Source organism: Anopheles stephensi, chromosome 2, assembly GCF_013141755.1.
Source record: "Anopheles stephensi strain Indian chromosome 2, UCI_ANSTEP_V1.0, whole genome shotgun sequence".
NCBI lineage: Eukaryota > Metazoa > Arthropoda > Insecta > Diptera > Culicidae > Anopheles > Anopheles stephensi.
This window is the reverse complement of record NC_050202.1, coordinates 32,208,883-32,223,394: the sequence shown is the minus strand read 5'-3', so window position 1 is coordinate 32,223,394 and position 14,512 is coordinate 32,208,883. Positions and strand designations below refer to the sequence as shown.

The 14,512-nt window shown below is 47.6% G+C and overlaps 1 protein-coding gene across 4 annotated transcripts in view; it reads left to right on the top strand.

Moving 5' to 3' along the window:
- Positions 1–14,512, top strand: part of LOC118505273 (matrix metalloproteinase-2) — a 288,477-nt gene that overhangs the window by 233,187 nt on the left and 40,778 nt on the right. Inside the window, exon 1 of one of the 4 annotated variants that reach the window (XM_036040839.1) lies at positions 8,786–8,822. The exons of the other annotated variants lie outside the window; for them this stretch is intronic. Coding sequence (XP_035896732.1) covers positions 8,801–8,822 — 22 coding nt within the window. The 5' untranslated portion in view covers positions 8,786–8,800. Of the gene's footprint in view, positions 1–8,785; positions 8,823–14,512 lie in introns of those variants that run through there. 4 annotated transcript variants of the gene reach the window in all.

Sequence of the window (14,512 nt, the reverse complement as noted above, 5' to 3'; positions counted from 1 at the left end):
TAGGAAGAGCTCACAACCCTTGGAAAGTTGTTCAATGTATCGCCGAGCAATCGATAAAACTAATGCGACTATTACCGGTGGTATTACTTTAAATCAACTTAAAGCTTCCTCCATCAACCAGTAACGCCAGATAACGCCACGCAGAGCAACGACAACTGATGCGGAAAGTTCCCCATTTCGTGGAACAATTTGTGCAGGGACAAAAGTTTTTAATGACTTCTGACGTGGCGGTGGTGGTGTAAAAATTAAAACCAATGATTATTATACTTTCCGAACCTGAACGAATACTTCGCTGATGAGATCATCATAATAATGTCAAGGTCGTCCGGTCGGTAGGGCGTTAGCGTTGTGTCTTTCTGGAATTGATTGGACACACTTTACACGCGGGCAAAACAAGATTGTCTTGTAGAACTACGGTTTCGAACGGCCCCACTAGCAGCTAGACCACTGTGCTGGACACTTGTTGGACCTGCGCACCTAGGTTCCGCGGGACCCAAAGGACACAAACAAACAGCGATAATAATTCCACTAACAATAATAACAGCAATCAACGAAACGCAAACGCTCCCAATGGCAATCAATTAAAGCATTAACGATTATGGTGTCTCTCACTAATTAGTCGGATAGATCCTTCGCCGAACAGTGAGGATTCGCCCGCCCGCCATCCAACCAACCACGCCCGTCCCCTCCCGAAAATGGCAATTGGCTCACAAGCAAACACGCTGCGCGTCGCAGTAGTACCACAACCGTACAACATGGCCGGTCTCCCCGGAGACGAGAGTTTTTGTGCTGATGTGGTTCGTATTTGTTTTTGGCTCACCCGGGCCCACCCACCCGGAGATAGTCCGGTTCGGTTTCTAATGGCAATAGGTGCTTGAGCTTCCGGAAGCCATCTTCGCGTGTGTGCAGCGAGTGCCGGTGCGCACCTACTTGCTAAATCAACTGAAAGAAACTTACTTTTCGATTGGCAAACTTATGCCGCCAGAAAATTCCGCCCGGAAGTTTACGCTGCATTATCTAGCTCTCGTGCTTGCTCTGTGTGTATCTCGCCCCCCGGGGAAGTGTGCTCTGCTCGCCCAATACCCGTCGTCTTGGGTCGGCTGGTTCCACAAAACTTCCCAGGCCACACCTGGGAACTCTGCTGGATGTGTCTGAGCTGAGCGCAACGGAAACGAAACTTTGGCATCCAATGAACGCGTGCGGGGAAAGGTTTCATCAAATAAAATAAGTAATATCTTTATGATGGGATATCAGCATTGCGTACCCGGTGTCTGCTTTCCACGTGCAACGTGAAAACTTTGGCGGTATGACGATTTTATTAGAGTTTTGTGTGATACAGGAGACTTGTCAATCGATGGCGCTAGAGAAATGACTTATAGAGGTGGGAAACAGGTGATCTGTTTGTCTGTTTGTGGTCTTAAAGCATTAAGTTGAAGGTTTTATAATGCTGGTGATAGTATACAGCTCTTGAACTTTAAGTGAAACGAAGTTTAAGTTTGGTTATCTCGAAACAGCGAACCGAATTGTTTACTATTTTAAGTGTTTTAAGGCTTGAAAGATAGGAGGCTCCCTATCCTGATGATTGAAGTGATTGGAACATGGAACAAGTCCCAGCCACTGTCTTCCTGTGAAAGGCCACAAAAACGGATATTACTTCAATGATTAATCTTGGTGTTGCTCGATGTTCTATTTGAATCTCTTTTAACTTCACCAGGAACAAAACAGTCCTAGAGACGCCGGTTTGGAGAGATAGAAGGCTATTTTGTCGAAAGTTTTTCTGTCGAACCGCTGGACGTCTTTCTCCCTCAAAACTTTGTATTGATTTCACGGTGTTCAAGGAACATTCATGATGGCCTTATTCCGTTTTCCGGTGCAAATCATCATTGTACTTGTGATTTGTTTCCCCAATTCGGACGGAATCCACTTTTCTTAATTTACTCGCCAACTTTCTCACTATCAACACACAATGTTGGTTTTTGACTGAAATTACCTTGAACGCCCTATACACCAGAGCCGATTAGTAGGGAAAAAATATCATACCATAACATTTCGCGCACATATGGTGCCGTGACCAGGATTATTGTGGATATAGCTGGCTCTTCGTCTTCTTCTTTCATGGCCTAACGACCACTTAGGTCATGCATGCCTGCCATTTTTGGCTTACTAGGCTTATTGATACCGCATGATTGGAGAGTCAGTCCTCACTAAGAGGGTACGGCTCAGATGGGATTGAGCCCCGGTCCTGCCGTGTGATGACCGGCCCCACTGTCCCATCTACCACCGGGCCGCCACCAAGCTGGCCCTCTATCTGTCAAATTTCGAAGCACTGTTAACATAAACGGCAGTTGCTGATATAGCTATAAATCGCTCTTTAAACAAAAAACGTAACTTGCACTTGAAGTTGAAAACCAGCAGAAAAATACTTCCGCAAATCCAATTAACTCGCACGTGTAACGTAATGTAAAAAAGTTACTCACACACACACACATGAGAAAAAGAAATCAATTCATCCATATGCACGAGCTTTAATTCAAATTACGATACGCATTGGCCACATGCGGTCGCTATTGATTTCCGTTTTCCCTTTTTCGGGTTTTTCCTCCTCTTTGCTCCACACACACACACACACACACACACACACACACACACACACACACACACACACACCTGTTTTCCTTTTTGACATCCAATACTACACATTACTCCAGTTGCAGCTTCATACGGCAGGCTGCACAAAGTGCAATGGAAAGAAAAACTTGCCTGCAGCGTTGTTCCTTCATTGTATGGACGAGGATTGTTTTGTGTGTGTGTGTTCCTCTCTGTTTCTCCAGTCGGTGGGAAACCAAACAACGAAAGCCAGTTGTCATTGAGTACATTGCCCTGCGGGGGGGTGGTTCAACGGTGAGATGATGACGATGATGATGATACCACTGCTGCTTCTGCTGCTGCTGGTGGTGATGATAGTTGCAAGAAAAGAAAGAACTATACAACAACCGATTGGGTGAACTTTTCATTTTACAACAGCACACCCACAACTCGCCTCTCTTCGGCGAGCGATTCATCACCGTGTCCTGGTCCATCCCCACCCCAGGATATTACCTATTTTGGTCGAACAGCGGGAGAGCAGTAGCAAACGGGAGCTATCTCGTGGGAAGGTCCTTGTGTGACGAAATCGATGCGAAAACTTTCCAATCATTGGTGGTTTCTTTTTTTTCGTGCTTCGAGCCCGGTCCCGTTGCGATTCGTACGCAACCAACGCAGGGGTCCGGCCGGCAGGAAATGGTCGATGTTTGAGCAAGTGATCAACGGCAGGAAATTTGCCGCTTGTGAAGTTAATGGGAAAATAGAACACGATATTCGTTTTTTTGTTTTGTCGATTCGTCGATGGCTTATTTTTTCTTCCTTTCCTCTCAGTGGTGCATTCAACGTGAAGTTGCGATTAATGATAGCGGAAGTGTGCGATGCAATGCAGCAGCAGAGCAAACACATGCCTCTGGACGCATTTCTGAGCAGCTAAGGTTGAATCTTCGGTCAAACAAAGCTACCGAGCAAATGAACGTAAACCAACACAACTTCTTCGACCCACAAAAGACGCGCTGCTTCGCCACGGCAGAAAACCCATCGCCATCGGAAATTGCTCGTAAAAGTGATCAACTTTGCAAAATTGAATGTTGCAAACAGCTAATTATTTTTTGCAACATTCTATAAACCGTGCACCGCATAAAAACACCACGATGAACGATGAAAATGGCAAAATTATTGAGTCCACCTCCTGGGTCCCGTGCGCGCCCAACCGCAACTATGTGAACTCCCGGTTTTGGCCATCGCCAGCATAAACCCGCACACCACCGTAAACTACCAACTACTTGCACTCGTCGTTAAAATTCATCTAATTTCCGCTCGGTCGTGAGCCGCCGCCCGGTTGGTTTGCCTGCTTGTTTCAGCGCATTCTTTTATAAGCTTTCGTCGCTACCGTTTTTCCAAACTCTCTCAGTGGCATATTCATTTACGACGAGCCACCACGAGCATTTACTGCCAACCGCCCCATCAGCCCCGTCCGGCGAGTAAGTGGGAAAATCAAAAGCCACAACCGAGTCTCACCACAGCGGCGGGACAACTCCGCAACGAGACAGAGAAGACTCGCCAGCAACGAGCTAGAACATTATGAAATGAAAGCGGTTGGAATAAAAGGCGGGTTGGGTGCCCGCCACGATGTGGCAGTCGCGTTCTTAAAGGCTGCATTCTTTGCAAGGACATTAGCACCGGGCCCAGAGCTCACCGAGGCTGTTGCGACCGGGCAAAGGAAAAACGGCAATTGAATAAAAAATCACGACAGCACGCTGGCCCGGGGTGGGGAGACAGGTGGCAGGTGTTGTGTAATGCACTTTGATTGCATGCCATAAAAATTTTCTTCCCACTTTTCATCGCGCACAGCGAGTTTCATCACACAAAGTGACAAAATGGAGGAAAAGTAATCCAACGTCAACCAGTTGTCGTCGTCGTCGTCGTCGTCGTTGGCGCTGTCCGCGCTGTCAGCGTTGTCATAGCGGAAGCAGAAAGGGGGCTGTAGATGTTTAAAAAATTTCAAACACTCGTCCCCACGTCTCACCTGATCATTACATGCCGTGCTTTTTATGCATCTATATTTTTCAAACCACTCTGTCCCAACGGGTGCAGTGGACGATTTGACCATACTTCGCCATCGAGTGTCGTCAAGGTGCCATCCATTCAGGCGAACAGTAAATCGTTCCAACTGGCGGTTGTCCGTTGTCTTCTTCATCCAATGTACAACTTTTACGGCTGGCGACGACGATGATGATGATGATGATGGCGGCGATGGCGATGGCGTTAGTGATGAAGGAAATTTTCATCTTCATCTTTACGCGCCGTTTCTGACACCCGAGCAACGCAGTGACACAGGAAATGGAAACTATTAACCTCCCGACGGTAGCGAACGGCCAACATCAACACACCTAGCGTTGTTGGAAAAGCGTCTCGGGAAAGTATTAAAGTACAATTTATCCACACACACGAAAAAAAAAATCCCAACCCAACTCTAGCAAAGCAAACTTGCCAAATGAAGCACTCTGCTCTGGTGCAGAATTCCACCGAACCTTAACGAGTAATAAAACAACCATCGAAAGTTTTTATGACTTCATTGGTTAATGTGTGTGTGTGTGATACGTCTTCGGTTCATAGATCATCAGAAAAGCTCCCGGTGGTGGCCACTTGTACCACCGCCGGCCGTCAAGAATAAAGTGTCTTTTCGTGCCGAATCAAACCACCATTTAGAGGCGCTTTGTTCTCGATCGCTCGCCGGCATCCCGGTATCGGGGCTTTTGCTACGAACAAGCAGCACTCGGTACTTGGAATTGATTCTCATTTGCATAACCTTTTGCGCTGGCAAGTGCCGCCCAGAATCTGCGGTGCTGCAAGCTCGGCAACCATTACACAATGAAGGATCGCTTGAACGGGAAAGCCCCGTCCCGGGTCGGGTATCCTTTCTTCTCTCGGCTGAGGACGACCGTTTGCAGCAGCAGCAAACGCATGAAGGAGTGCAAATCCCAATTTTTCCCCTGTCACGCTCGATTTCCCGTTTGACGTTTCCCATCCGGGGGCACGACTATGGGTTTGTTAGTAGCATTTCGCCAGATGAGCCAAAGAACCCGTTTTAAGGTAAAAAAACCCACCAACCCCGAGACCCTGGCACACTGTGATTAGACACGTAGCAGCAGCAGCAGCAGCTTTCTTTTCGCCCAAGAAACAGCAATCTCCGTCCCAAAGAAACCTGCATGTGGTGCATACTTCGAGCAGCGAGCGTATACCTTGGACTTGGATGGGAACGATTTACATTGCATGGCTCGTTTTCCTTTTTTTCCTTCTGGGAAAACGAGAAAACACGTTGCATATCCCGTAGTTGCAGAGGAACGTCATTTTGGTCACATACAAGCAAGGCCTCACTTGCCCGAGACAGGGAGAGGAGCAGGACCGGAGTGGCGGGAACACAACATGCATTATGCATTTTCTATACACATGGATTCCCTTCACACTGACGCTTATCCTGCCTGGGTTGTTGGGCACAGCCCCAAGCGTCATATCGCCTCTTTTTTCTTCTCTCCACATAGCACGCTCCTGCCACGGTGATATGAAACCCCTCACCGTCCAGCAGTCAAAAGGGGTATGCGTGTGTGTGTGTGTGTGTGTCGTTGGCTTGCGAACGAAACATACCAGCTGCAATGGTGTTGTTGGCTGCTGTCAGCAAGAATGACATCGTGTTGTCTACCTTACGGGCGCAGAAGAACAACAGCGTAGAAGACCTGCAGCCGATGGTGATGACGTCTGGCAAGAATGTGTACCGCCGCCCCACTCAGCAACCGGAGGGATGGGCTCGTACCCAAAAAAAAAAATGTTGGCTGAATCCCCCCAACTGCAACACAAAGCGTACGGAACAACGAAAAAGAAGTGCGCTCTGGATGACGCGGACAGACGGAACAGACGGCACGTGTGGAATATGGCACCAAGGGAAGAAAGAATATCCTTGCGGATATATCTGCGGACGTACAAAGAAAACAACATGCAAACAAATAAAACCATAGAACCGGGCGTCGGCGTCAGCAACGTCAAACATACGGGCGGGCGGCCCACATCGTTACGTTGAAACACCGTTGCTGGCTCTAAAACTCGTATGATTATGATGATGAAGCAATGAAAATTCAACAGCCAAAAGCTTCCCCGCCAAGGTCCCCCCTGCTCCTATCGGGGACAAGTATGGACGTTTAACTCTCCTGACTTTATCGCTTTGCCCGCAGCTGGACCCAGCCAGCGCTGCTCGTCCAGCAGAAAAAGATGGTGAAGGTGTCTCCAGAAACCAGCCCCAGTACGTACGGGAGGACACTTGCACACTAATAGCGTGATGCGCAAGGCACTGGACGAAAGGAAAGCCGCCGTCATTATGCATAACGGCGAGCGGAGAAGGACCAAAACTTCCATGGTGCTGCACCAGCTTTTCTCTACGGATGAAAGGCATCCGGGCGAACATGTGTGCATAAATTTCTCGTGAGCGGGGGGTGATGCTACACGCGCCAAACGATGCCGGTGCTTAGCTGCACATGTAAACTTGTCAATTGTCTGCAGAAGTGCTTTTAAATGATATGCCAGGCCGACCATGTGGACCATGACCATGGAAGTGGTTGGTTCGGTCTTGTAATAGGAAAAGCAAAATAAAACCCTCACACACACACACACACACACACACACACACACACACACGAACGTCCCATTGGAAATCGGAAACAAACAAATTGAAATCGCTCGTTGAACTTCCCTTGAACAGGCACGTCGTGCCGGTTGCATACCATTCAGGCGCACGTAACAGGCGCTCGGAAATCGTTCGGTTTGTTTTACCACCCCGGTTTATGCTGGTCCTGTTGTTGGCGTGTTGTGTTGTGTTGTCGCCTTCGGGGACTTCTACGCCATGCCTTCTTGGTGGTAGATTTCTTCGATTACGCCGAAGAACATTAACAAAAAAAACCCCAAAGTCTTCGAGTAGATTGTTTTCTGCTCGTTTGACGCCTCAACCTCAACGCTGTGCTGTGTTTTCTCGACGTCGGTAGTAAGATTGGTTTTGCATGCGTATGATGCTTCGCAAGGCAAGATTTTACGTGGCGCTCCCATCCCACCATAGGGAGATAGGTGAGCAGAGTAGCACATAGCAGTAGTGGTGGTTAGTAGTAATTGCACTGGGAAAGCGAAAAAATAACACATCCTGTTGTGTTCCGCCGCATGGCCATACTCTCGCTCTCTCTCTCTCTCTCTCTCTCTCTCTCGTTGGTTTAACCGATCCGATTGCAGATTGTCATCGTTAGGAAAGCTGGTCCGGGAACAGCAAAATAAATGCTGCCACCACCACCAAACTTTGCCATTTTTTCGCAACTTTCTCCTCCATTCTGCAACTCCATAGCTCCGTGGATAAATCTGGGTTGTCCTGTGTGTGTATGTTTTTTTTTCGCTTTATGTTTCGCTTCTACACTCCTTCTGTGCTGGTAGGAAAATAGATTTTTGCTGTTCGCCTAACGAGGCGGAAAATTAAATTTTTCGGTTTTACCCAACAACAAAAGCAGAGAGCGGCGATACACACAACGGCAAAAAAAAACGCACAACGCGACGGTGTATCACACACACACACACACACATCTGGTCCGTTGAGCCAATCCTTACCCACGGCCTGGCTTCTTCCGGGTTCCGGAGTTCCGGCTGTTGTTTTTCTGTGTTTTTATTATTTTCTCTTCTTACTTCGCCTGGTTAGCCTGACGGTCGGGCCAGATTTGCATGTGTGCAATTTTTCGCGTACGTTCGCAACAACACACCAGCTAGCAGCAGCAGCACCTTAAAACGCAAAATATTCCGGGACGATCGCACCAGCTTAAACGAGGCAGCAAGTGGCCGGGTTTAATTTATATTCCAATTTCTGCTGCTTAGCCACTTTTGCTTCCGTGCTGACTGGGTTCGAGGATCGCTAACGAGGATGGGGAGGTCTTTGTTTCGGTTTGACGATTCCTTTGCCTGTCTCTCGCTCTCCATTTTATCACTAATTTCCCCTCCCACCCCCTGTAAATGGAGGAAAACCAGTAAAACCCAATAAAATCCTAGCAGAAACTGATTGCAGAACTGATTTTGAATGTAATACGTTTCTCACGCTCGCCTTCTCTTATGCCCTTTTTATTTTTCTTCTTCCAGGTAAGGTTCTTACTGCCAACGCAAGCGAAAAATTGTTTAACCAGCACGGAAAAAACAAAAGCACATGAGACACAATGCGCAGACTTGTAAGTACTCTGAAAGCATTACTATGGCGAAGGGGGAAAAATTATGCCTCCGAGAGAAAGTTAATTCCATTTCTCGATCCCCAAAAAAAAAACAATTCCATTTGGTGAATGAAAATCTAAAGGAAGGAAAGGACTGAGTCGGAGCTGGTTTGAGGGAGGATACTTCACTCAATTTCCCGGGTTTGCGTCATCGTTCCAGTTTTCCAATTTCCCGCGGTATAACAACAAGAACTCGTCAAACTCTTTATCTCACCACAGTTCACCACATTTCCACCAGTTTTGGTAAAATATTTGGCTTCAGCAATGTTTCCCAACACTCTGCAGACACTAACGTTATCTGCATCGAGATCGGTGGGACTGTGCCGTGTGAGAGTGTGTGGTGGTGCTTCCAGTACTCAATCAAAACCGATTGACACGAAAACAAACACCGGCTTCAGCTCGGGAAACTCAGCTCCACGCAAAGGATAGCTCCACGACCGTGCCCGAGCGACCATTATCATCAGGTCGTTATATTTTTATCACCAACACCGGATCACGGTGTTGTTTGCTGTGTGAGGTTCTCAGATTCGCCTGCTGCTTAGAACTCTTGACCCAGTTCCCCATCAATCAGACCGTGGACGTGGCTGTAGAAAAATATTACACTTTCAATTTGTTGGCCAGTCATCATCATTCGGTGTGCCGGTGGAGTTGTTGTTTCTCGGTTGGATGCGTGCGCTTACCGGTGTGTGTTTTTCCTGGGGATGCCGGTCCAAATTGGCACAGTATGGCCCCGAGGGTACTCCATCAAATAAAGTACCATTCCCGGGCTGGCTGGAAGGTAGCAATTTGTGGCGTTACGATATTTGATTCATAGGCGTAGGCGGACATTTTCAAAACATCGGACGATTGTCCAAAAGTTCGTCTTGAAGTATGTGAGCCCGCAGAGAGGGCAACATATCCGAGAGTTAGCAATTTCCCATCTCCGATCCTGGATTGGTTTCACGTCCCTCTTTGTTGACTCGCTCCAAGACGGCAACACGGTGCTGAGACGCGGCTGACCACCGTTGGACAAACATTCTTCCCTGTCGTCGATGTATTTTGGGCCGAAAATCCAAACCACAATATTATCTTAGCTACGAATGTTGGATCTAGCGAAGCTCACGCCATAATCTTCACGGTGAGATAGGATGAAATGAAAATATTTATTATTGCTTATCGGCTCTCAAAATGGAATCCGCCGAATGCGGTTCCTATACACAATTATGATTCCACTCGGAGAAAGTGCCGCGGGAAACGCGCCAAGGAGTCTTGAAGAAAATTAAACGAAACAACCTATCCTGCCCCACCCAGGGAAGATCACTCGCAGGCCACACCAACGTGTCATGTATTTTACGCCCCGATTAAATAGATTGTCGAATGGAACAAACCGGCTTTTCACCGCTGTCAGGCGTCCGTTTTTTGGTTCTGAATGAGGCCGGCGCCGATCCAGTGGCGATAAAAAATTTAAAAACTCTAATGCGTCTCAAAACTCAATTCCGAACTTCTTCACCTTCACACCGCTCCAAAGAGCTTCAAGGTTCGTCCTGCACCCCCAACACACACACTTCGGGACTGCTTACCCTGACAGATATGATTAAAATCAATATCAAACGGAGAGCCTCTCCCAGCACAATAATAAATTGAATGTCTTTCATTGGAATGGAAAGCCGACAGCATCACCCCATCCCATCCCCCAACAGTGCCGCCGTCTCAATACCAACCCAATCTCAAAAGATAAGTGATGTTCCAATTTTTACTTTCACCATTCGCTCTTGCTTGAAATATCAATCAAGCCGTGGCTCCTGCCGCGGCTTTTTTTACACGGTAGGCTCAAAAACACAGAACGGCCTGATTTTTTCTTGCGTCGAACGTGCAGCGATGGATTTAATTATTTCCGGCTACATTTATCACCATTAAAACTGACGACAACAAAATCAAATGCTTCTCTCGCACGATGATGATTCAATCAGCAGAACAAACAGCACTGGTGAAAAAAAAAACGAACGGTGACGGCGGTGGCGAACTGAAGTGTAAGACACTCTCTCGCAACACCACATACACACGCCCTGTCAATCGATCTCAATTTATATATCCCCGGCCACACCCGGCCCTCTGCTGCGGCCATATTTTAAACCTTGTATATATATTTATCAGCTCGTTCGAATTCATCCATCAACTCGCTCGTTGGGTGAACTCCAGATTTCTTCCACTTCCTTCAAGTGTGACAAACAAATACCAGGAACGAACTCATCCTCGTCACAAATCGCTCATCATCCCAGGATCGGGGGTGGTGCTCTTGTTCCTAAGACATGAGCGCGCAATCGAGGAAATATTGTGATACACAGACGACGAGAAGTAAGAAATATATATTCAATAAATAAATTTAAATAAATTGAGTTTCCACAAACTCTTCCTCCTGGTGGCGCTCCGTCCCACTGATTTGGTCTGAACATCTTCCATATGCATACCGATCAACATATCCGCCCAGCAGCAGCAGCAGCAGCGGGTGTGTGTGTCATGTCCCTGTCACAACGGGAACAAGCTTTGCTGACCACCGTCAGCATATTTCGTCCGTGCCTGCATCCAGTAGTGCATGTTAGATCCGTGATGCATTCGCAAACAGGTTGGAGAGCAGATATGCAGTTCACGGTTTGGTTGGTTTCACCAGATCCCACCTAGCGGTGCAGGAGACATCAGCATCATCATCATTGGAGATGATTAGCATCGTAACGAGATAGTGTATTCTAGCCACAGTCGGACTTTTTACTCCCGGGCTTTAAGGATCCTATAGGAAATCTGGGCTACTTCTGCATGCTGCTCACATCCTCAAGCGGGTTGAAATATTACTGCCCCACCAAGCTGATACAACGCCCAACACACAATCAATGTCCCATCACAACTGGATGCAAGATGAATGATTCATAATTTTTCTTCTTCTACTGAGCTCTATGAGTCTCCCGGGAGGTGTTCCGTAAGACATGAACTTCACAACTGTCACACACAAAAAAAGGCGGAAACCTTCCTCATTTAAACTCAATAAAGGTTGGCTCCCTTCAAGTTGAAGTAACAAAGGACAAAGGCAAAAAAAAGGCTCGAAAATCGGGCAGCTGTCAGATGCGTTACAACATCTACATCATCATCATCATCATCATCACCATCATCCGCTTATCTTAAAGCATGAGCAAGATACAGTAATAGGAGGGTGTTTTTTTTCCTTCAACTCTTTTTCCGGCGCGAAAGTAACTTTCAGGACCAGTGAAATAAATTTCTTCCCAACAAAGACTCCATCTTCTTCTTCTTCTTCTTCATCATTGTGCGACCGAGTTAGCTCTCCAGAGTTTTCCCCCGCTTCGGGTACGGTAGGGCAAAAGGAAGAACAAAAAAAACCGACGGTGTCTCCGCTTTCCCGGTGCTTTGTTATATGTATTGAAGTATGTTTAACATCTGCCGTACAATGCTCGGGACGGAACGGAACGGTTTGGCCCGATCGACCAAGCTAATCCCGAGAAAAGTTTGGTAAAGTGCCAACGCTTGAGTCAATCGATTTTTGAAAGGTTCACTTATTACTCACCGCCCGGTCCGCCTGGTACTCCTGGTCCTGGTGGAACTTGTCGTACGTCGTTCGATCACTTCCTCGAGTTGAGTTGTGGGTTTGAGTTTCTCCCTGAGATACAGGGTAACAAATTTTCCAAATGTAAGTGAATAGAGCAACAAAAAAAGGGCGAAGTTTGTGCTCATCTCATGATGATAACTCCCCAAGCGAGAGTTGGACGTACATTCGTCTACACACCTACGACACGGTTCCTTTTTTACGCATCACGTGTTTGGAAGCGGCGGTGAGCCATGAGTGAGATAAATCGAACGAAGGCCCCCGTGCAAACGTCAGACCTTACACTCGTCCGTACAACTTTTGACACTTGTGTCCACTGTGCCTCGGTGTTTGAAGACGAATCGATTGTCGTGTGGCTCCGAGTCCGGACCGGATAGTAATACTGCTGGAGGGAGAGAAAAAAAACCCAAACCACCCAGCATTTGAGGGTTCCGGGAAAGGAGAAAACACTTGATGAACAACTACATCCGGGTTCCGAGTTTCCTGGTTCCTGCAGAAACCCGCCACAACTCCTTCCTCTTACGCTTGAACGAACAAAACGCCAAAGCCACCACCACGCCTTACCTTTGATGTTTGTTGTGCCAGGGAACAACAAGTTTTTCAAACCGATTCAACCGTTGCCCAGTTTTGCCACCGCGTCCTCAAACTTTTGCTGATTCGTTGCTCCTCGCAGTGTCCTACATTCTTTCCGCTCCCTATCTCGGTTGCTCGTTGGTCATTTCCACTCCGACCGAGCTTAATCTTGGCCGCTTCCTCACTACTAGCCACAGGTACACCTACCCCCCCCCCCCCCCTGTTTGGTGGTAAAACACCGAAAGGTATGCTTGCTTGGCCGCATACCTCCAAAACTGGCCAGCAGCGATAGTTCATTAAAGTTCCGAAAACAACAGCAACAAACAAACAAACTTCAAGCAATTGTGGTGGATTTGGATGGGTCTGCCACAAGCGCCGAAGCAGCACACAAGCACTATAGCGCTCCTCAGGTCGTCGTCCCTTCAAGCCAGAGGGCCAACGGGGACGGGTTGTAGGGCAGGCACCACCTGCTTTTAAGGCTATGCCGCAAGTACTACTACCAGTAGGTCGTCCAACTTTAATCAACTAACCTCTCTGCTTGCTTGTTGTTGCCGAGTGAGATGAACCCTGTTCAGCATTATCCCAGCAGGAGGCATAAGGTATAAGATATGAGATAAAGCGCTTTAACGGTGCCTTCCCCACTTGCCACGGGTTTTTGGTGGCAGGCAGAAAAATAGTTCCACCAAGGAAACAAACAAACACAGGCTCACACGTAGTTCGAGCTATAATCCTCCATAGCGGTGGGCTTTTGGACTTTGAAGGGAAGGAGGAATCATCATTATACGCGTGGCGTGGCGTGAGAAGGGATTAGGATTAGGAAGTCGGCTCTTGTTTTGAGATCCGGTCTGGTGAAAGAAGATTTTCCAATCCTTTAAAAACAATCCCGCTGTTGGTAGTGATATGGCCGGATGAGTGGAGCATTGATAAACTAAACCTGGACCTCTTCCTGGATCGTTTCCTCTCGCTGCTACTGTAATGCGAGATGGTGAACGAAACTGTGTACAAGGCTCCAAGGCAGTGCATGCTGTTTTCCCATTGATCAGAAATCATCACGTCGTACCGGTGCAGACATTCCGGGCAAACCATTGACAAAAACCACCTGTTTGCGAGTGGCAAGAGCTCATTGGAATAACGGCTGCACGGATTGCGAGCACGTACACCGCAGGTCACGAGCATACGTGGCGTAATTAACGCTCTCTACACACAGCTGCTTGAGGTCCGTTTTTCGTGTGTCAATCCGCACCCGACAAAGGAACGGGCGCCGAGTTCTACCGCAAGCATCCAATTGAACCACTAATACACCTTCGAAGCACGAGACGCTCGCATCTCGAGCACGGACGAACGGCTTGAATGTTTCTATCCCTGGCATTCGGCGGTACCGAAATGCAGCAGAAGGTGTCCAAAAACTCACCGGGACGCATCTGGTGAACAAAACATGCAATTAAACATCAAAAGGGTAGTGGTAGCGTCGTCTCGACAGTATTCTTCT